At 43.1% G+C, this 21,586-nt stretch overlaps 1 protein-coding gene across 1 annotated transcript in view; it reads left to right on the top strand.

The window, feature by feature from the left end:
• LOC129323476 (sodium/hydrogen exchanger 10-like) overlaps positions 1 to 21,586 on the top strand; it is a 430,138-nt gene that overhangs the window by 294,081 nt on the left and 114,471 nt on the right. Inside the window, exon 16 of the mRNA XM_054970016.1 lies at positions 16,904 to 17,053. Within this exon, the coding sequence (XP_054825991.1) occupies positions 16,904 to 17,053 (150 nt within the window). The remainder of the gene's footprint in view (positions 1 to 16,903; positions 17,054 to 21,586) is intronic.

The following is a 21,586-nucleotide window of genomic DNA, read 5'->3' as shown; positions in this document are numbered from 1 at the left end:
CGATGTCGGAAACAGGGGGACGCTACTTTGGTTCCAGCCCCTTCGGTTCCGACTCTGCTTCCGGGATCAATCCGTTCTGATCCTGACAAGAAGAAGAAGAAAAGGAAACACCACTCATTGAAGCAGGATAAAGCTATCTTGGAAAGTGTGCTTTTGGCTCTGACCCCCCCCCTCCAGTGGGGGATACTGGTTCTGAACCTCCTAATAAAAGACAGAGGGACTCATGAGTTCACTCATTGCCCCTTGGTATCCCACGCTCTGGAAGCAGCCATGAGGAGGATGTCATTCTGGTGGGAAAACCTCCTAAACCAACAGAGTGTCCTAGATCAATGTCTCGTGGGTTGTGGTCATCTCGGTCATCCTGAGAACGCAGTGGGCGTTCTAGGCATGGAGTGAGTCCCTGTTCTTATAGGAGCTACTCAAGAGAATGCTATCTGCACAATGAACCTCGTCATCACTATGGGGACTACTCTTGTTACTCGGAACTCCCCTACAGAAGGGAATCCAGATCTCCATCTACTCAAGCTCACTCCTATGCCAGTTCCAAGCAGACCCTGCATTTGTCGGATACCATTGTGGAAGCTAGTGCCGACTGTCATTGGTCCAGCGACTCCCCTCTGTCTGACTCCCCTGTTGGTGAGATTGGACCTATGGAGGATGCGTCTCCCACTGATGATTTCAGAGCATATAGTGAGCTGCTCCAAAGGATGGCGAAAGCCTTGGAGATTGAAGTGACCTTGACAGAACCGAAGTTCATGGATAAGGTTCTCAAACATATCTATTCCAGGTCGACTCCGACAGTCTCTTTCCCGGTTATTGAGGGATTTGTGAAGTTACTAAAAGACCTGAATTTAAAACCGGCTTCTACACCGGCCACAAATAGGATGGTCGAGAACCTTTATAGGGTGAAGGATGATCTCTGTCCCTTCCTTTTGGTTCTCCCCCCACCTTCATCCTTAGTGACTGAGGAGATGCAAGTGAGACCTAAGCAAAGTTCTCTGTCAGTCCTGTCTGATAAGGAGAGTAGGTGCCTAGATGTGATAGGACACAAGTCCTATGCCTCTGCAGCCTTTGGAGTGAAGATCGCTAATTATTCAGCAATGATGGCCGCCTATCAGCTTCTCATGTGGAATAAGGTGGCCATGTTTATCCCTAGATTACCAGAGGACCAGAAAGTGTTCCTTAGGGTTATTCAGGAAGAAGCAGTTTGCCTTTCCCGCAATCAAATCAATGCCAGCCGCAATATGGCTGATACGTCGGAGCGATCCTTGTCAGCCGTTGTCCTTTGTTGGTACACGTGGATGAGGACCACAGCTCTCCCTATGGACACAAGGAATAGGGTGGAAAATTTCCCTTTTGAAGGCTCTAGGTTGTTCTCCGACAAGACAGATGAATATCTGTCGAAGAAGCAGACAGATTGCCTCACTGCTCGTTCCTACAGTATGCTTCCACATCACCAGCAACAAGGCGCAGCACGCTCCCACTACAGGTCCTTTTTGAGAGGACGACAATAGCAACAGCGTTTCCAACCTTACCAGGGGTACGCTTATAGAAACCAGCGACATTACCAGAGCCCACAGTCCTCCTTTTCTAGGAGAAGACCAGGCCAGAAGTCCAAGCAAGGCATGACTCAGCAGCATGCCAAGGACCAGTCCCAGTCGCTTAAACAATTCTGACAATTACAGGGCCCTGACCTGTATTTTGGTGTCAGGCTGAGTGGGTTTTTTCTGAATGGTGTTCTGTTATGACTGATGTTTGGGTTAAAAAAATAGTGTTGGTTATAAAGTTTAATTTTTACAGTTGCCTTACCTATGACTTCCGGTGTTTTCTTCTGAAGCACCTCAGTCAGAAGTTCTCACTGAGCTCTCTGCCCTTTTAGAGAAAGGTACTATTGAGGAAGTCACTGACCAGACCGATTTAATGGGTTTCTACTCCAAATTATTTCTGGTAGAGAAGAAAGATGGGGGCTCTTGGCCGATCCTGAATCTCCGTAGTTTGAATGCCTTTATTAGAGTTTGTAAGTTCAAGATGGTCACTGGCGGTCCTGTCACTATTAACCGCATGGTTTGCGGTGATGGATCTAAAAGACGCCTACTTTCATATTTTTATTTTCTCGGAACATAAAAAGTTCCTTCGCTTTTCCTATGGTACCCATATGTTTCAGTATAGGGTCCTTCCCTTTGGGTTGTCCACGGCCCCGCGGGTCTTTACCAAGGTTATAGCGGTGGTCGTGGCCTATTTGAGAATCCAGTGGTGATGTATCTTTCCCTACCTGGATGATTGGTTACTGGTTGGGCATTCGGCTCACGACGAATCTAGGCAAATGTCATTTACTTTAGCCACCTGCTTATGGCTGGGCTGGTTTGTGAATCAGAAGAAGTCCAAGCTTACCCCTTCCCAGGTTATTCAATTCATTGGAACCACTCTGGATGGTACCCAGAATACAGGATTCCTTCTCCAGGAGAGGGCAGTTAAGATTAAGACCCTTATCAGACAACTCCAGAGATGCCGTTTTCAGTCAGCTCGTTCCTTCCAAACCTTATTAGGCTGTTGGCATCTACCATTGCAGTGGTGCCATTGGCTAGGTTACATATACATTCCCTACAACTTTGGTTTACCTCTGTTTATTTCCCTGATAGGGCTCCTCAAGGCAGAGGATACTTCTGCCATCCCTAGAAGTATCCTCTGCTCCCTGGATTGGTGGCTAGCAGAGACAAATCTTTTCGAAGGGGTTTAATTTGGATGTAGGCGACCACAAGTGTCTGTCATGATGGATGCTTCTAATCTTGGCTGGGGTGCCCATTGCGAAGGCTCGTATGCACATGGTATATGGGATGACTCTGACAGTATTAATCTCCTAGAACTGAGGGCTGTGTTCTATGCATTGATTTCCTTTTCAGATCTCGCAAAGAACAGAACCGTCCAGATTCTCATAGACAATACAACTACAATGTTTTATATAAACCAACAGGGAGGCACGGCTTCGGCGACACTGTGCAACGAAGCAGTGAGACTCTGAGATTGGACCACAGATCCAATCGGTTCATATTCCTGGCATAGACAATTCCCTGGCGGATCACTTGAGCAGGCTGCCGGGAGACAGCCACGAGTGGTCCATTCAAGACAATTACCTAATTTGTGTTTTCTCCGAGTGGGGTTTTCCCGGCGTAGACCTTTTCACCTCAGAGGACAATCACAAGACTCTCAAATTCTGCTCCAGGGGCAGCGTAGGCCGCGGGTCTCTTGGGGACGCATTTCAACATAAGTGGTCCGGCCACCTCTTCTACACGTTTCCCCGTTTCCTCTCATAAACAGGGTGATCAGCAAGATTCAGGTGGACAGACCCTCGATTATTCTGGTAACCCCCTTTTGGCCACGCCAACTGTGGTTCCATGCCCTACTCAGGTTACAAACTCAGAAACACAGCTTCCCGGTGGAACCGGACCTGTTGTCCTGGAGGGGGGTGTTCCACCACAGGATAGAAAAACTCAAACTGACTGCCTGGCTGATCAATTGGGGCAGAGATTTTCCTCTGAAGTGACCCACGTTCTACAGAATGCGAGACGACTGTCTACTCGGCAGTCTTATGAGAATAAATGGGGAAAATTTAGTCTTTGGTGTGGGGAAAGAGATACGGACCCCTTTGCATCCTCTCTATCAGAGGTTTTAGAATTTCTCTGGGGCTTAAAACAGAAGGAGCTGTCTAACTCTTCCATAAAGGTGTATCTGGCAGCTGTCTCCGCACTTCATCCCCCTGTGGACCATAAGACAGTGTTCATCAGTGGTCTTCCTGTGCAGTCCCACATGGGACTGCGCACGCGCAGGCCTGCCGATCTCGGAGATTTTTACAGCTCTGAGCCACTAGGGGGCACCCTCGCCGCTCATTGCGCATGCGCAGCCGCTTTTCCCGCTGAAAACGGCTCCTAAGAGGTGGGGCGCCCCCGGCGTACCCTCAGTTCCTCTTTTGCTGCCGACTGAAGAGGTTCTTCTGGCTCTGTTGAGAGTATTTTCTGCTTTCGATATGTTGGACAAGGCCTTATTCAAGAGGTGTTCAACTTGTGACCGAAAAATGACCAAGTTGGATGGTCATGCTGAATGCCTGTACTGCCTGGGAGAAACCCACAATCCACAGGCTTGTAAGTACTGCCACACCTTCACTTCGAAGGCCAGGGCAGAACGCTTGGGGAGGCTCCAGGCTTATTTGTGGCGTCGAGCTATGGCGGTGACCGACACTGTTTCGAAGGGCAAGTCGCCAGCAGCACAGAAATCGTCAAACACTCCAACTTTGAAGTCATCGGGGAAGTCTCCATGCTCCTGCCAATCCCCGGCTTCCACCGTTTCCAGGCCTCCAAGCCCGACGCGTGTGGTTCGGAGCCCTTCAACTCCGACGGTTCCCGCCCTGTCGGATCCGACGTTGGAGTCGAGACCTGCTGCGGAACCGGCTGGTTCCAGCACTGAAGGCTCCCTTAGGAAGGAGTGTCTTACTGCTCCTTCGGAACCGATGACTCCTCGAAGCGGATCGGTGTCAGAACGTATTCCTTCGGATCCGATCGCCCCCTCTTCCTCAGACAAGAAGAAGAAGAAGAAGAGAAAGCACACGTCCAAGTCCGACAGACAGGTGCTGGAAAGTGTACTTACCCCACAATCTGAGGTTACACACTGATCCGACACTTCTCCAAATCGAATCGTCGGATCCGGGGATGCTTCTTCTCCGAGGAGAACCCCTGCGTCCCATAGATCCCGTGAGTCCGACGTCATTATGCTGGATAGACCATTAACCCCCTCTGGGGTTCACCGTTCACCTTCCCGTGACTTCTGGTCTTCACGTTCTTCTAGGGGCTGTCCGTCTCACCGTTCGGACAGGTATAGCCCGTATTCGTACAGACGTCGATACAGGGAAACCTCTTATGGTTCCGATCATCATCGGAGTCGACGCTCCCGCTCTCCTTCGTTCCGAGAGGTGTCCATGGAGGGTTTCACTCGATCCCCGTTTCCTTCTGATGCGGAATATGATGAGCACCTCGCTGCTGCTCGGTCCTACGATTCTCCACCCTCCGATTCTCCTGACCAAACGATCGGCCCTTCAGAGGAAGCATCTCCCACGGAGGACTTTCGTGCCTACAGTGAGTTACTTCAGAGGATGGCTAAGGCCCTTGAGATAGATGTGGTCTCCTCGGAACCACGCTCCAAGGATAAGATCCTAAAACACATGTACTCCGGGTCCACGCCAACCATTGCCTTCCCCATGATTGAAGGCTTCGTTGAGCTCCTGGATGGTCTCAACTTGAAACCAACTTCTACCCCTGCAACTAACAAGAAGGTTGAGAACTTGTATCGAGTGAAGGATGAGCATTGTCAGTTCCTGTCCCTTCACCCACCGCCTTCTTCCCTTGTTACTGAGGATATGCAGGCGAAGCCTAAACAGGGGTCTCTGTCGGTGCCTTCCGACAAGGACAGTAGAAAAATTTATTCTCTAGCCAGGAAGGTCTACGCTTCTTCGGCCTTTGGCATTAAAATCGCTAACTTTGCAGCCATGATGTCCGCTTATCAGCTACTTCTATGGACGAAGGTGGCCACCTTTGTCCCTCGACTACCTGAGGACCAAAGAATTTTCCTCAGAGTGATACAGGAGGAAGCTGTTCGGTTGTCACGACACCAGATTACTGTCAGTAGGAACACAGCGGATACCTCTGCCAGAGCTCTCCTTTCTGCTCTAGTCTTGAGAAGGTTCGCGAGGCTTAGAACAACAGCTCTACCTCCTGAAACACGATCCAAGGTGGAAGATCTCCCGTTTGAGGGGCAACATTTGTTTTCTGAAAAGACGGACGAATATTTATCCAAAAAACGTAAGGATAGGCTGACGGCCCGTTCCTACGGAGTGTCTCACCAACAACAGTCTGGTCGCCTGCAATACAAGCCCTATTCTAGGTATCGGCAGCAACGTTATCATCCGTATTATGCTTACGGCTCCCAACAGCAGCATCCGTATCAGATCCCACAGCCCTCTTTCCAGAGGAGGAGGCAAGGTGTCAAGAACAGGCATAACAATAATCAACATCAGCCCAAAGACTCTGGGCAGACTCAGAAACAGTTTTGACAATTACAGGGCCCTGATCCTCACTTTGGGGACAGGCTAGCTGTCTTTTTTGCTGAATGGTGTACGATTACATCGGATGCTTGGGTTTTGGATATAGTTAAAAATGGTTATAAAATTGAGTTTGTTCAGTGGCCCAGTCTCTCGTGCCCTAATTTTTCATCTCAGTCCCCACAACCTGGAGTGGTTTCTGAGCTGTCTGCTTTATTATCTAAAGGGGCTATTGAAGAAGTGTCTCCTTCTTCTCATCCCCTAGGTTTCTACTCTAACCTTTTTGTGGTCGAGAAAAAGGATGGCGGTCTTCGCCCCATCCTGGATCTCTGGAAGCTGAATAGGTCCATCAGGGTTCTACATATTTCCCCCGTTTCCCTTGTTAACCAGGGTAGTTTCCAAGATACAGGTGGACAAGACGTCAGCCATTTTAGTTACCCCATATTGGCCGAGACAACCGTGGTTCCATGCCATTCTGAGACTTCACAAGGGGATGTATCAGTTCCCGGATCGGCCAAATCTTCTGTCGTTTCGAGGGGTCTTACATCACAGAGTACATTCACTCAAACTGACGGCGTGGCTGATTCTTCAGAACGAGGATTTTCCACGGATGTGATGCATGTCCTCCAAAATGCCCGTCGTCTTTCAACTAGACAGTCGTATTCCCTGAAATGGAATAAATGTTCTGACTGGTGCAGAGACAGAGAGGTTGATCCTGTTTTTTCCTCCCTCTCTGAGATTCTGGAATTTTTGTGGGGTCTTAAGCAGTCTGGCTTGGCTAACTCTTCTGTTAAGGTGTACTTAGCTGCTATCTCAGCCTTTCACCCTCCTATTGATAAGAAGACTGTTTTTTCCCATTACATGTCTAAATTATTTTTGAAAGGGCTCAATCATTTGTTTCCTCCGGTTCGTGTGTTAGTTCCGCAGTGGTCTCTACCCCTGGTGTTGACAAGGCTCCTTTCCAAACCATTTGAGCCTTTGGCTACGTGCCCTTTGGGTCTACTTTCCTTTAAAGTGGTCTTTTTGGTTGCTATCACCTCTGCCAGGAGGGTGGGTGAGCTGGCGGCTCTATGTTGTGACCCCCCCTTACTTAAGTATTCATCCAGATAAGGTAGTCCTTAGGACTAAGATTGAGTTTTTGCCTAAAGTGGTATCGAAATTTCATTTGGCGCAGGAAATTGTTTTGCCTGTATTTTTTAAGGACTTTTCCTCCGAGGCGGAGCGATCCCTTCATACCTTGGATGTGCGGAGGGCTCTTTGGATAGGGTAAAGCCTTTCCGGAGGGACTCTCATCTTTTTGTTTGCTTTGCGGGCCCCAAGAAGGGTATGAGAGCTAATCCTCAGACTTTGGCCCGTTGGGTGGTGCAAGCTATTTCATTGAGTTACAAATGTGCTAACTTACCTTGTCCGTTGGAGATACATGCTCACTCCACTAGGTCTCAAGCGTCTTCGGCTGCCCTCCTCAGAGGGGTCCCGATGCAGGACATCTGTAAAGCGGTGACGTGGGCGTCTGCGGATATGTTTGTGAGGCATTACGCTTTGGACGTCCTGGATAGGAAGGAGACGGCAGTTGGAACAGCTGTGCTGCAATCAATCTTCCTGTCCTGATGTGCCTCTGCCTACCACCCAGGTATTTAAGCTTTGGAATCTCCCATGTGGGACTGCACAGGAAGACCGCTGATGAAAAACAGTGTTTCATACCTGTAACTGTTGTTCATCTAGGTCTTCTGTGCAGTAACACATACCCTCCCTCCTTCCCCACTAATTCTCTTGGTACTTACCTTGCAGTCGGCGGCGAAAGAGGATCCGAGGGTACGTCGGGGGCGCCCCGCCTCTTAGGAGCCGTTTTCGGCGGGAAAAGCGGCTGCGCATGCGCAATGAGCAGCAAGGGCGCCCCCTAGTGGCTCAGAGCTGTAAAAATCTCCGAGATCGGCAGGCCTGCGTGTGCACAGTCCCATGTGTTACTGCACGGAAGACCTAGATGAACAACACTTAAAGGTATGAAACACTGTTTTTTCTCATCACATATCCAAGTTATTTTTGAAGGGGTTAAATAACCTTTTCCCTCCAGTTAGACCTATTATTCTCCAATGGTCATTGCCTTTGGTACTGTCTAAACTGATGTTTAAGCCCTTTGAACCTTTGGCCACGTGCCCGTTGCGCCTTCTGTCTATGAAAGTAGCCTTTCTAATGGCCATTACCTTGGCTAGGAGGATGGGATAGTTAGCTGCTTTGTCCTGCGAGCCCCCTTTTTGAAGATCCATGTGGAAAAAGTGGTTTTACGAACTAAGATTGAGTTTCTACCCAAGGTAGTCTCTAGTTTCCATCTCTCTCAGGAGATATCCTTGCCGGTGTTCTTCCATGCACAGGAGTCAGAGGCGGAAAAAGCACTGCACTCCTTGGATGTTCGTAGGGCGCTTCTTTTTTACTTAGATCGAGTCAAATCGTTTAGAGTGGACCCTCACCTGTTTGTATGTTTTTCAGGCCAAAAGAGGGATAGGAGGGTGACCTCTCAAACCCTGGCTTGCTGGGTGGTCCAGACAGTTACGTTGTGTTATGAGACTGCTAACCTACCTTGCCCTCTAGGAGTTCACGCTCATTCTACCAGGTCCTTGGCATCGTCAGCGGCTCTTCTGAAAGGAGTTCCACTCCGAGACATCTGCAGAGCAGCAATGTGGGCCTCAGCTGACACGTTTGTCAAGCACTACGCATTGGATGTCCTAGACAGAAAGGAAACGGCAGTCCGCACCGCAGTTTTGCAGTTGTTATTCTCGTGACTGGTTCTTCTGCCTCCACCCAGGTATTTAAGCTTTTTAATCTCCCATGTGGGACTGCACAGGAAGACCGTCGATGAAAAACTGTTGTTCATCTAGGTCTTCCGTGCAGGCACACATGCCCTCCCTCCTTCCCCGCTAATACTCTTGGGACTTACTTTGCAGTACGGCAGCGAAAGAGGACTGAGGGTATGACGGGGCGCCCCGCCTTATCAGGGCTGTTCTGGTGGGAAGATGGCTGTGCATGCATGCAAAGAGGCGAGGGCACCCCCTAGTGGTTTTTAGCTATTAAAACCTTCAGAATCGGCAGGCCTGCATGTGCGCAGTCCCATGTGTGCCTGCACAGAAGACCTAGATGAACAACAGTTACAGTAAGTGAAACACTTTTCTTTGCCTGTTGGATTCTTGACTCTCCACACATCAATCAATTTGTATTCTTCTGCCAGTCTAAGAAAAGATCTTGGAAGGAGCCCTTTAGAGTTCTTAGATTTCTTTGTTGTCTTTCTGTCTAAGTCCTGATCAAATACAGCATTTAAGTCTCCGATTAGACATGTCTCCATGTAGTCAAACCTTGCCAAAATTTCATTCAGGTTTTCATAAAACTTTTCCTGATGGTCATTTGGTGCATATATCATTGCCAGTAAAGTCTTCTTCTCTCCGATAAAAATTTCGACCAATAATATTCTACCGTCTTCCGCTGAATATATCAGGGTTGGTTTCAATTCTTTTTTAACGTATACTACTATTTCTCTTTTCTTGGTTGTATCTGCAGCAAAAAAAATATCTCCAAGTTTTTGGTATTGTAAATAGTGTTGGTCTTTCTTTCTAATACGAGTTTCTTATAACCAGGTGATGTCTGCATTCAACGTTTTTAATTGTTTAAAAAATTTTCTCTTCTTTGGTGAATTTAGCCCATTAATGTTGGTTGAAAAGATTTTTATTGGCTTCTTCTCCATTATATTTTTTCTTTGATAGTATCATCTTTATTTCTTCCTATCTCTTTCCTCACTTTCAATTTCTGACTTGTAGTTTCAATCTTTGAGGGCCCTTCTTCTTCCTCAGATGTTGTTGAATGGTCCTGTAGCAAGGTTTCTTCCTCTTTTTGTGCATCTCCTTGTTTTGTAGTTCTCTTTTTCTCCGTATCTGTCTGTTTCCCTCTCTTTCCATAAAATTTTCCATCTTGTGTATAGAATCAATCTTGAATCTTTGTCCATATTGAAAAAACAGTCCTTCAGGTATTAACCATCGAAAGGGAATTGACTCTTCCTTTAATTGGGTTATTAAGGGCGTATATTCTTTATGCCTCTCTCTTACCTTCCACTAAGTTTCCTTTAAAACTCTTATCTCTTTCTCGTGAACTTTGAGTGTTTTATCCTTTAGCATATTCCAGATGCGTTCTCTAGTTATACGTCTTGTAAATTTGATATGAACTTCTCTTGGTAGCTTGTTCTTCTTTGCATACAATGAATTGACTCTATATATTAGATCAATTTCTTTGGCCATCTCCGTTGGTTCCTCCTCTAAAAATTCCGCCAAACCCTCTGTAAATTCTTTCCTCAAATCCTCATCCTTATACTCAATTACATTCTGGCATCTTATCATAAGTAAGGCTCTTTCCATTTCCAGTCCCATTAAGGAGTTCCATGCTATGTCTTGCTTATAGACTACTTTTTCTGTTTTCTGCCATGTTTCTTCACATTTTTTATCTATTTTTTGAACTTGCCCCATCATATCTTGAGATATACACTTATATTCTATCATTTGGTTCTGGAAGTCATTCATTTTTCCTTTAAGTGTTGCCATTTCCATGTTTAGGTTTTTCATTTGTTCTGCCACCTGGTTTAATGTAGTATTAATTTTATCCTTCCCAGTCTGTAACATATCTCGTAGGTCTTTTTGGGCCTCTGTCTCTGTTTGTTGCATCACAAGGGTGGGAGATTTAGCTTGACTTGGGGAGGCAGGAGCTGAAGAGGAAAGACTTGTATTCCTGCCTTGCCTTCCTTTACTCATTGTTCCTTTCAAAAAAGCCAAAAAAAGGAGAGAAAAGAGGAAAACACCAGGCCTTATAATCCAAACAGTTCTTATTGTAAAACTATCTGTCTTTCTTTCCTTTAAATTCTTATCTCTTATTTAACCACCCTTTCAGTTATTGCCTCACATTACACATTGTTCAGTACATACATTCAAAATCAAAATCAGCATTTCTTTTATCTCATACATATATCTCCCCCGGTATACCAATCTATATGCAGAGTCTTTATGAATGTGTATAAGTACATGCAATGTTACCATTTATCCACTAGATGGCAATATAGGCTCACTGTTTAAAAGTCTCTTCCATGTTTAATGTCTCTTCTCAGTCTTCTCCAGATAACAGTCTGTTCCCACACTCTAATCTTTTTTTTTGTAAATTATTTTTATTGGCTTTTATAATAGGAAAGGAGATTACAAAAAATATTTCAGTAACAGATTCGTGTGCAAGACCTTCATTGTGTAATCAACATTTCAAAACAATTTCTATGTAACCATCAATCCATAAAAAAGTGACTGAGTAACCGAATATCGCCCCTTTTCTTTTCTCCCCCACTTTATATCTTCAACCTTCCCTTCAGATCTCTCCAAGCATTATTTTATTTCTTTGCTCTTTTATCCACTTATTCCATTTCTTATCTCATTTCTTACATTTTTTTTTATATATTATGTATACATCATCTTAAATCACATTTTCAATCCCTTAGATTTTAAGCCGAGGGTGTTAATCCCTTAGTCATTCCAGGAACAGAACAGAGGAAAAGGACACAGGAAAAGAGCAAAAAGATAAGTGACCATTGCTATATATCATTATAAAAAGACATTTTTGTACCAGTCTTCTCTCAATCTTTCATCTGTCTAATCCAAGCCATCTAGAATTATGCACTTGCATTTTCATTGTAGTGAGGCTGGGAAAACAAAATAAGCATATAAAGGGATTTGGCTTAGACACTAGTTTATGCTCTAAAGATTAAGAAATCTGTAAAGCTCCCTCTATCTCTCTGGTGTTTCTCCTGTTTTACTTATAAGTTATCTCATCTTTTGATTAAAAAGAAAACAGGAGATCTAAAAGAGAAAGTAACTAAGAGATAGGAATAATAGCAGAAGACTCCAAAGACCCAATTGACACATTTTCTCTAGCCCTTTAACAGGAAATATACAGTATCTAACGTGTTCTGTAACATCTAAACTTGCATTAAGTCTGTGTTAAGCTTCATTAAGTGTAGAGGCATGTAAGACCAGTTTTATTTCGCTATTCTTTGACTTTTTATATCTATACAGTTTTAATCCTATTCAAAACCTAGAACTTTAAAAAGAAAAAAAAGTCAAAATATATTTCATATACCATCTTATTTCAACAAGCCCCTGGATCATAATTTGAGTTTCATTATGTTTTCTTCTCCTTTCTCTCTCTCTCAAGATAATAATGAATACAGAAGGCTCTAAGGACCCATCTATCACCCTCTCTCTAATCCCTCTAGAGCACATCAACAGTATAACAAGTTAGAAAATAAATATAGGACATTGTATTAAGCCTATACTGTTGGATCATAATCTGAGTTTCATTCTTGTTTTTTCTTCTTTCTTCCTCTAAAGTGATACAAGTCCTTCTTTCCAGTACTCAGCCAAAAACAACTCCCCCCCCCACTTCTAGCCATTTCTGCAAGGAGTCGGTAAATATGCTGTGGTGTCTCTGTTTGTCTTTCTTTTTTGAAATATGATGCATGCTTTTTTATTCATTCAGAAGCAGTACACTGGGTCTCTTCTTCACAGCTGTCCTTTGGTGCGCCTCCCCTTTCTACTTTGTCTCTTGTGCTTTCACAAAGAAGGACTGGTATGTTCTCCCATTTTGTTGACAAGGCTTTTCATCATTCCACTTAGTTTTCTTTCAAATAAGTCTGTTCCTTCGAAGTTTTCTTCTAATTTAGTATCTTTCACGATGTCTTTGGCTGTTTCCAATCCAAATGTCTCATCTGCTTTTCTTAATAGCTCACTCATCAGCTTAGCAATTTCTTGCAGCTTTGGAAATATTTCTTCCAAAAGGGCCATTTTGATCAGCTACTTACAGATATTCTATCAAAGATTTCATCGAAGTGGTAAGAAGCTCCTCTCTTACTGTTCGTAGCTCCAGAAATTTATTGCTTTCCAGCTCACTGCCAGGAGACTCTTCTTTGCAATCACTCTTCTGTGCCTGGCTCTCACCTCCCGGTTCTTAAAATCAGCCACCTCACCGGAGGTTAATAAATCCCCTCCTTGTCAAGCTGGTTAGCCCTCATAAAGTCATAAACAATCTTCTTACTTGGTGAGACGTCTAGAAGGATCGCTTTGTTTGGTCTTTCAGTTATTTTTGTTTCTCTCTTGCCAGAAATCTGCTTTATTTTTGCTTGTCAGAATTTTGGATTTTGTAGCTTAGTAGCCATATTGGCTTCTCCCTTGGTCCTTGCCACGAGCTGGTGTGAGGGCTTCACAGGGGGTTGCCAGTCCCCTTGAGCTCTTCCACCTTGCTCTAGCCTGCCTCCCCTCTCTGTGGGGGGGGGGGTCTTGGGGTCCCAAATTCTTGGGTTCCAAGGAGTCAGGAAGATCACGGCACAGAGCCCATAACTCAACTGCCATGCCTGCACTACTCCATACCGGAAGTCCCCCTTGCTCTAATCTTTAAGCCCTCAGTATTGCATTACTTCAATTTTTTCTAATCCAGGAAAGGCCTTCCAAAATATGTATGTAATAAAGTTCCAATCCAGCGTTACACATCAACTTGGCAGAAATACAAAGAAAGAGTCATAAATTTTAAAATTCCATTTAGTCTTCTATTTTCCTCAAAAAATAAATCCAGCCAGGAAAAAAAAATCAAACCATAACAAAGTATATGAGTCTAATCCAAAGGAAATAACTTCAGATCCAGCATAAAGAGTCAAAGGTGGGAGAAATAAGATCCAATAAAAATGCACACGGAAATATTTCAGGGTGACTAGCACATCCCAGGAGGAAAAAATGAAACATGAGCGTCTGATTCCTCACTTCTCTGCCAGAGTTTAAGTATTCCAATCTCAAATCGCAAAGCAAGGTATACAGGAGATACAAGAAATATCCCAGTTTATAAACTTTTAATTAAGTCTTCTGTTTCCAGTTGAAAATAAATCCTTCCCAAAGCAGAGCCAAGAAAGATTTAAAAAAACCAGCACATAACTCCCTCCAGTAAAAAGCCGCTGCAAGGGGGGGAACAGCTGCCAATCTATCCCTCTCCCTTTCTTCACTCTTTTTCGAGTATTACTTCGAAGGCTCTTATCATTTGGCATTTCTTGGCAATTAAACTCACAGTACATTAATAAAATTTTATTGGATGGGTTAACATACAATTAATATTATAACAGTTACATTTCCCTTCGTTTCCCATAGTTATATGCTTCCCACCCCCTCCCCTCCCCCTTTTCTGTGTTGACTTCCAACAGTACTCCAACCCCCCCCCCCCGTTTTCTAATCTTATTTCTAAATCCTAGTTGTCGCTTTTTTATTACTGGTAAAGATCTAAACTATATCTTATCTTATTTAATAACTTTCAAAAGACCATAATTGTCCTTTAACATCCCATTTTTCTCTAAATATTTTCTCAGTTTCCCCCAATCCTCAAAGTATCCCTTTGGATCTTGATCCCTCAGTTTTCTTGTTAATTTGTCCATTTCCGCCATGTACAACAATTTTTGTGTCCATTCTTCAATTTCTGGTATTTCTTCTCTCTTCCAATATTGTGCATATAACGTTCATGCCACTGTTATCATATAATACAATAATACTCTGTCTTTTCTATTAATGTCCTCTAAACGCAAGGATAATAATAAAATTTCTGGATTCTTAACAACATTACATTGGAGTATTGAAGACATTTCAGCACATATTTTAGACCAAAAGTCTCTAGCCTTGCCACAAGTCCACCACATATGAAATAGAGAACCTTCATGCTCCCTACATTTCCAACACTTGTTAGATAGCTGTTTGTTCGCAATGGCTAACTTCTTCGGTGTTAAATACCAACTATATATCATCTTATAGCAATTTTCTTTAATACTGGTACAAGTTGAAATTTTTAATGTATTTTTCCACAATTGCTCCCAAGCTTCCATCATAATTTCATTATTACAATTTATCACCCACTTTACCATTTGAACTTTCACTGTCTCATCTTCTGTATACCATTTTAATAACAATTTATACATTTTAGAAATTGCTTTGTTATTATCCCCCAGCAAAAGTTCTTCTAACTCTGAATTTTTAATTCTAAAACCTGTCCTCCTTTGATCTGACTCAAATAAGTCTTTGATCTGTCGGTGTTGTAGCCAGCTGTATTTGAATGGCAATTCCTCATTTGACCTGAGTTTCAACTCATTATTTTCTATTTCTATAAGCTCTTTAAATGTAAGCCATTCTTTCCCCTTATATTCTGAGTTCAGGTTGATTACTTCAGCTGGAACAATCCATGGTGGCAATTAAACTCACAGTTCAGATGGAGCTATAAATCTCGTTTCCAGCTGCAAGCAAAAGAAAGAAGAAAAGTCGATTAATTCAATCCGGCCATCTCAGCTAATCAACCCTCGGGTCGTCTGCCTTCACTGTGGCACTAGGAATTGATCCTGGGTCTGCCCTGTCAGCTGCTACTGACAAGAGCAACCACACAGGATTACTCCCCAGCTGTCCGGCACTCTCCAGGTGTTGATTTAGGGTGTCAAACCCCCCGGGTGGGGCAGTTCAGTTTCCTCTAGAGCAGAGCTCTGAGGTTAGCTGCTTCACTCAGACATATCCGGAAGTCGTCTCCCGATGACTGCACAGAAGTCCTCTTATTTTGGTAACAGATCGGCCTAGTAGTCATAGGACTTCATTTGTCATTGCTTTTACTCAGTCTTTTCCCTTGCAGCTCTGGTGTAGATACGTGCCCACTTTTTACATAATGAAACACAATGCCAAGAATTCAGTTCCTCTGCCATCTCTCCATTATCTTTCAGGAATCCTTTCACTCTTTTGTCAACCACATCCCTGGGCAGGATGATGTCAGTTCCAAGATGTCACAGGCAAATCCAAGAACCCAGTTCAATGAATTTGTCATTTTTTTTATTTGTCAAGAAAAGATACAAAAGGGCTACAGGGCAAGTGTTCAGTTTATTCCATATTGGATTGCTTTTCTGATTACATGTTATGAAATGATATGAATTATTATCTACTGGTGCATGTACTCTCAGTGTCCTTGCTTCTTTGTCTTCCCTTTCTGAGGGGAGATCTGCAGAAAAGATTTGTAAAGATGCATCCACATTATTTTAAATTTTATTCTTTGAGCATTAATTCCAAATAAGAAGCAGATATGTAAGCAAGGTAATACTACATAGCCTGTTTTCTTGAGAAACACGTTTCCTTTGGTAAGTTAACATGCTAATTTAGCTGTGGGATTGCACAGAAGCCCTGAAGAAGAAAATAAAGTTGCATTTTCTTGTAACTGACGTTCAGTGAGTAATCTCCTGTGCAATCATACATCTTTCCCATCTCCCCTGCCACAGATTCTGTTAAAACAACTTATCATATCCTACTCACAGCAGCTCAGAAGATACATGGGAGGGAGTGTGTGGTATGAGAGGCAGTCAAAATCATTAGCAGACACAGGAGAGTGCCTTATGTGCATATGGACTTCTTCTAGAAATCCCTGCAGCTGACTTGGACATGCACAGTTCACTCAGTGAAATTCAGTTACAGATTAGTAAAACACCATTTTCTAAGTGAAGGGGTAGGGCTCTAACAGGCAAGGAGTTCTCAGACGCCTGAACAAATTCTTAGGAAGAAGCAGTACATGTGCTCAGAGAAGTGGGATGGTTAGAGTCAAATGCAAAGATTAAAATACCTGTTTAATATCTTTTCAAATTGTGATATTAACAGAATATCCAAGAACTCACAGCCATGTATGGTCATTTACTTAATCTCATGTTATATACGTACCTTGTTTGTTGACATGATTTTACTTTATTATGACTTTCAGATTGTGATACCCAAAGTGATTTCCTTACTTGATAAACAAATAAACAAACAGCTCACTTTTCGGTATGATATTGCTAAAGGATATGTTCAAGGTGAAGAAGATATAAGCTGTTTAATTGAACAGATAGCTGGCCATGAAAGAGTTTACAGGGTGAGTAAGTATAATACAAGGGGAAACGTGAAAATTATTATTGACAGTGCTCTTCATTGATACTATTTAAAATGTCAGGAATGTTTTGAGAATGAGTCTGCACAATGGGATTACTCAGAATGGATCAGGAGCAAGTTGGGGGCAGATCATTAAACATCTGGTAACAAAACCAAGAGCAGGCAATCACACCTCTAAGAAGCAATTCAGTTGATATCAAGCAATTGCATTTGTAATGTGTATAGTGAAGGAGCCCCTGTGCTACTATGTGTGATCAAAAGACCTCTCCCCCCCACCCCCAAAATGCATCATTGTGGGTATGGTGCATTTTCCAATTTGAAGTCAAATACCCACTGAAACAACCTAAGTGCAAGGTGCTATCTTCCTTCTTCCACCTCTCATACCAGGCCTAAGGAGTTGCTGGCTTAAATTCTCTATCTGGCTTAAAGACACGATCAGATCTAGGCTATGATACATATAGCAGTAATAAGGGATCTCTATCTAAGCTGCGAGGCACCACTACAACCTCAAAAGGAACAATGAGATTATTGATATAGAGCGAAGCCAGAAATAAAGTTTATGAGGATAAAGACATACTTGGAATGGGGAATTAGCAAATCATAATGAGTAAAAAAAACACACACACAAACACACTTACTCAAAAGTATCAAACAATGCCGAATACTGGAAGGCCACTAAAGAGCCACTCACTCCAGTAATTCATTATGTAAGTTCATCTTTGTGGCTACTATGCAGTCCCACATTGGGACTGTGCACACGTAGACAAGCCACAGAGATTATTTCCAGAGCTATTTAGAAGACTAGGAGGGCTATTCCTCCCTTCGGCACTTTCTCGGTAAAAAAATCACATGACCAGGAAGAGGGGCACCCTCAGTTCTCTTTTTGTTGCTGCAGAGAGAGGATCTCCATTGCTGTTACCTGCTTTTCACTCACCTCATCCTTGAGGCTGAGGAGAATTAATTCTTTTTAAAGTTTTTAACCCTCAATAGACATTCTACTGAACAATACAACTACATTTAAAGAAGAAAAGTTTCTGTCTTTCACTTCATTGGTCACGAGAGGTTTCTTCAAGAAGCTGGAAAATGCCAGCCTGATTAAAGACATGTGCACACTTCCTGGCAACCTTGATTATGAAGGGCTAAGTCCTGAGGTGTAACCTGTCAAAGCTGCCTTACAATGGCTCTTCTTCAAGGCTGTGGCTTCATGCCAGCCTGATTGCTTCCCTGACACCTTTGAGATCCAAGGGCTAAGTCGAGAGATGTGGCCTGTCAGAGCCTCCTCACAATGGCTCTTCCTTCAAGGCTGCAGCTGCATGCCAGCCTGATTAAAGGCACCTGCCCCCTTTGTTCCAAGGGGAGAAGCCTGGAAATGTGACCTGACAGAGTCCTCAGTTCCCAGGCTTTTTCCCAAAGGCTTTGCCTGCATGCCTGCCTGGATAAAGGACCCTCCCCTCCTTGGCTGTGTCAGATCTGCAGGGAGACACTTGAAGGTATAGCATAACAGATCTTTTGTTGGGGAGGCTGAGAGGCTTTTCTCCCTAAAGGGGTTGGCTGCCTGCTAGTCTGAATATGCCCCTCCACTCCCTTGACTGTGTCAACTCTGAGGGGAGACACCTGGAGGTATAATTTAACAGAGGCCTGGAATCCAAGGCTGTGAGACTTTTAGCCAAGGCCTTTGGGAATGTGCCTGCCTTCCTCAAGAAATCCATTCTCCTCCCTGGCTGGCCTTGGTTCCGAAGCACAGTCCCTAGAGACAGAAGTTAATACAGCTAACACAGTGACATAGCTGCCTGGAATCATCAATGTAATGATTGGGGCTCCTCAGCTGCTTCTGTTTTACCAGAGATGATAAACCTGTACCCAGGGATTTTTTTCTGGGAAAAGAGGTGGTGGAACTCAGTGGTGGAACTCAGGACCGCACACTGACATCACTTTGGGTCAGCTGGAACAAGGGAGGATTTTTTAAAAGTTTAAATAGCCCTCAGCAAAAATGGTCACATGGCTGGTGGCCCCGCCCCCTGATCTCCAGACAGAAGGGAGTTTAGATTGCCCTCCATGCTGCTACAGTGGCACGGAGAGCAATCTAAACTCCCCTCTGTCTGGAGATCAGGGGGCGGGGCCACTGGTCCAGTGATCATTTTCAAGAGGTGCTGGAACTCTGTTCCACCGCATTCCCACTGAAAAAAAGCCCTAGCTGTACCTCTAAGCCCAATGCTTTTTTAAGACAGTTTTTTCCTGTCTGTTGCATGTATGTCCACACTCCCTTTTTCCTACCAGGGAATGGTGCTGGCTCTTCCCACAGTTATCAGTCTCATTGCTGTAAAATTCAGCAGTCATTTAGGAATGTGCAAAGGGTCTCTTTTAGTCAACACAGAGTAACTGTATTCAGCAGAAACAAAGAACGCAAGGCCTAGCTCAGGCATTCTGTAGCAGTCCTACAGCCAGTTTACACAGACACGAGTAAAACCTGAACTAGAACTGCTTCAGATTATAGTATCCTGGGATTAACATAAAACATGAAACAGACTCCCCAGCATTACAATTGCCACTGCTAGAAGGCAGTTCGTATTGCAATTGGGTTCATCCTGTATCTGAGGTCATTCCTGTATGACACCATTTCTTTCTCTCTTTTTTTTTGCTTTTTATTTTAATGTTCCAATATAATAACCTAACAGAACGTAATCATAATGTTATTTAACAATATCTAAAAATTCTTCATAAAATTAAAGTACACAGAAGCAAACAAGGTCTAAATCAAAATATACAATTATTACTCTCAATGTTGTAGACGACAATTATAATATCCAAATAACCAAAAAGAAAATATTTCCATGACTACTCAAATCATTTACATGAGTCAATGTAGTTAGATTACTTCCTAGAAGCTGAAAGTGCTGAAATGTACAATAAAAAGCCACAACATACAATGTACTCAAATCCCAGCGAACACAACTGCAAAAGGTTATCACAAATAAACATACATACCAAAAGTTCCATATCTGATGTAGCCAATCATTTAAAGTCAGCCGCAGCCTGTAATTTCAAAGGGTTGACATGAAGTTCTTGTGAACTTTTCCTGCACAAGAACTTAAAAGGGAAGGCTGGAACAATCAATGCAAAATGCAGATGTGATTCACAGGTTACAAAGAATTAAAGGGACATCACATGCAAGTAAACAGCTCATAGTGGCTCAACATGTAAGAACAAATTCAAACAACATTCTCATATATATATTAACTCTCTTCCAGAGCCAAGACGAATTACAAGCACATTCATATCCTACTCAAAATTAAAGAGACTACACTAGTGAAAAATGCTTACCGTGGAGCAATATAAAGAGATTCACAGAAATTATCATAAATCTAATGTTTGATTCAAACCAGAAGGTGCCACAGTTTGTAATTTGTGCATGAAACATACCTCATGTTACAAAAGAATTCTAGTTACATCCATTTGGTTGTATAAATGAGCTTTAAACCGATATACAACCAAAAACCGGAAATCATCTGGTTGGTGTCATTGTTCAAGGAAATGATTTACTAAAGGCACTTCTTGAACTTTGTGTCTTATCCATGACATATGTTCCATGATCCTTACCTCGATAGGTCTTGTGCTAATCCCTACATAAAGCAATTGACAAGCACATATTATAACATAAATCACATTGCTGGAATTTTCGTTGCTCCGTTGTTGTAATTTAAACATACAAAGTCCCCCAGGGTGTTTAAATTCAGTAATCTCTACTGCCAGGCAAGAAACAGAGCAATGATGACATTTACCATGTCGTGGTTTGGGAGGTACAGTTAATATTGGCCTTAACTAAAAAGTCTCTAATGCTTCTTGTTTTATGAAAGCCAATCAGTGGTTTGTGTTTACAGCCTGGTATCTCAAACAAGAGATGTCAATGCTTACAAATAAGAGATGTAAAAGAATGTGCTAAATTGGTGAACTGAAAAGCACCCAAAATGTATAGCGTGTAACTCCTGGGTTTGTCCTGCAAGAGTCTTGCACATTCAACCTGTTTGGCATGACAGTGTGCCAGGTGTACAACCCTGTGGGGATAACCTCTATTAAACAATTGCTTAGAAAGAATAGAACTATTATGTGCAAAATCTTATAAAGAGGTGGAATTTCTTTTAATCCTCAGGAATTGTCCAAAAGGAATGTTAATTACAACAGATTTTTTCTAAACAACTGAGGAAACTCTTAAAAAATCACAGGGGGGGGGGCTAGCATTTAAATCTGAACATGGTGTTTTTTGCTTATTTGTAACAATATGAACCACAGCAGGCTCATTTCATCTCTGTGAGTTTCCCAGCAAATTAACAGTAATTATGATGCAATGTTACATTTATACTGGCACTAACCACTCTAGTGAAGATAGAATGTGGCACGATAGTTAACATTATTAAGAGAGCCAGTGTGGTGTACTGGCAAAGAGTGATGGACTAGGATCTCAGCGACCAAAGTTTGGTTTCCTGCTCTACCATGGAAAGTTGCTGGGTGACTTTGGACC

Source organism: Eublepharis macularius, chromosome 2, assembly GCF_028583425.1.
Source record: "Eublepharis macularius isolate TG4126 chromosome 2, MPM_Emac_v1.0, whole genome shotgun sequence".
In the NCBI taxonomy this organism is placed as follows: Eukaryota; Metazoa; Chordata; class Lepidosauria; order Squamata; family Eublepharidae; genus Eublepharis; species Eublepharis macularius.
Note: the sequence above shows the minus strand (reverse complement) of the source record. Positions and strands in the feature narration are given on the sequence as shown.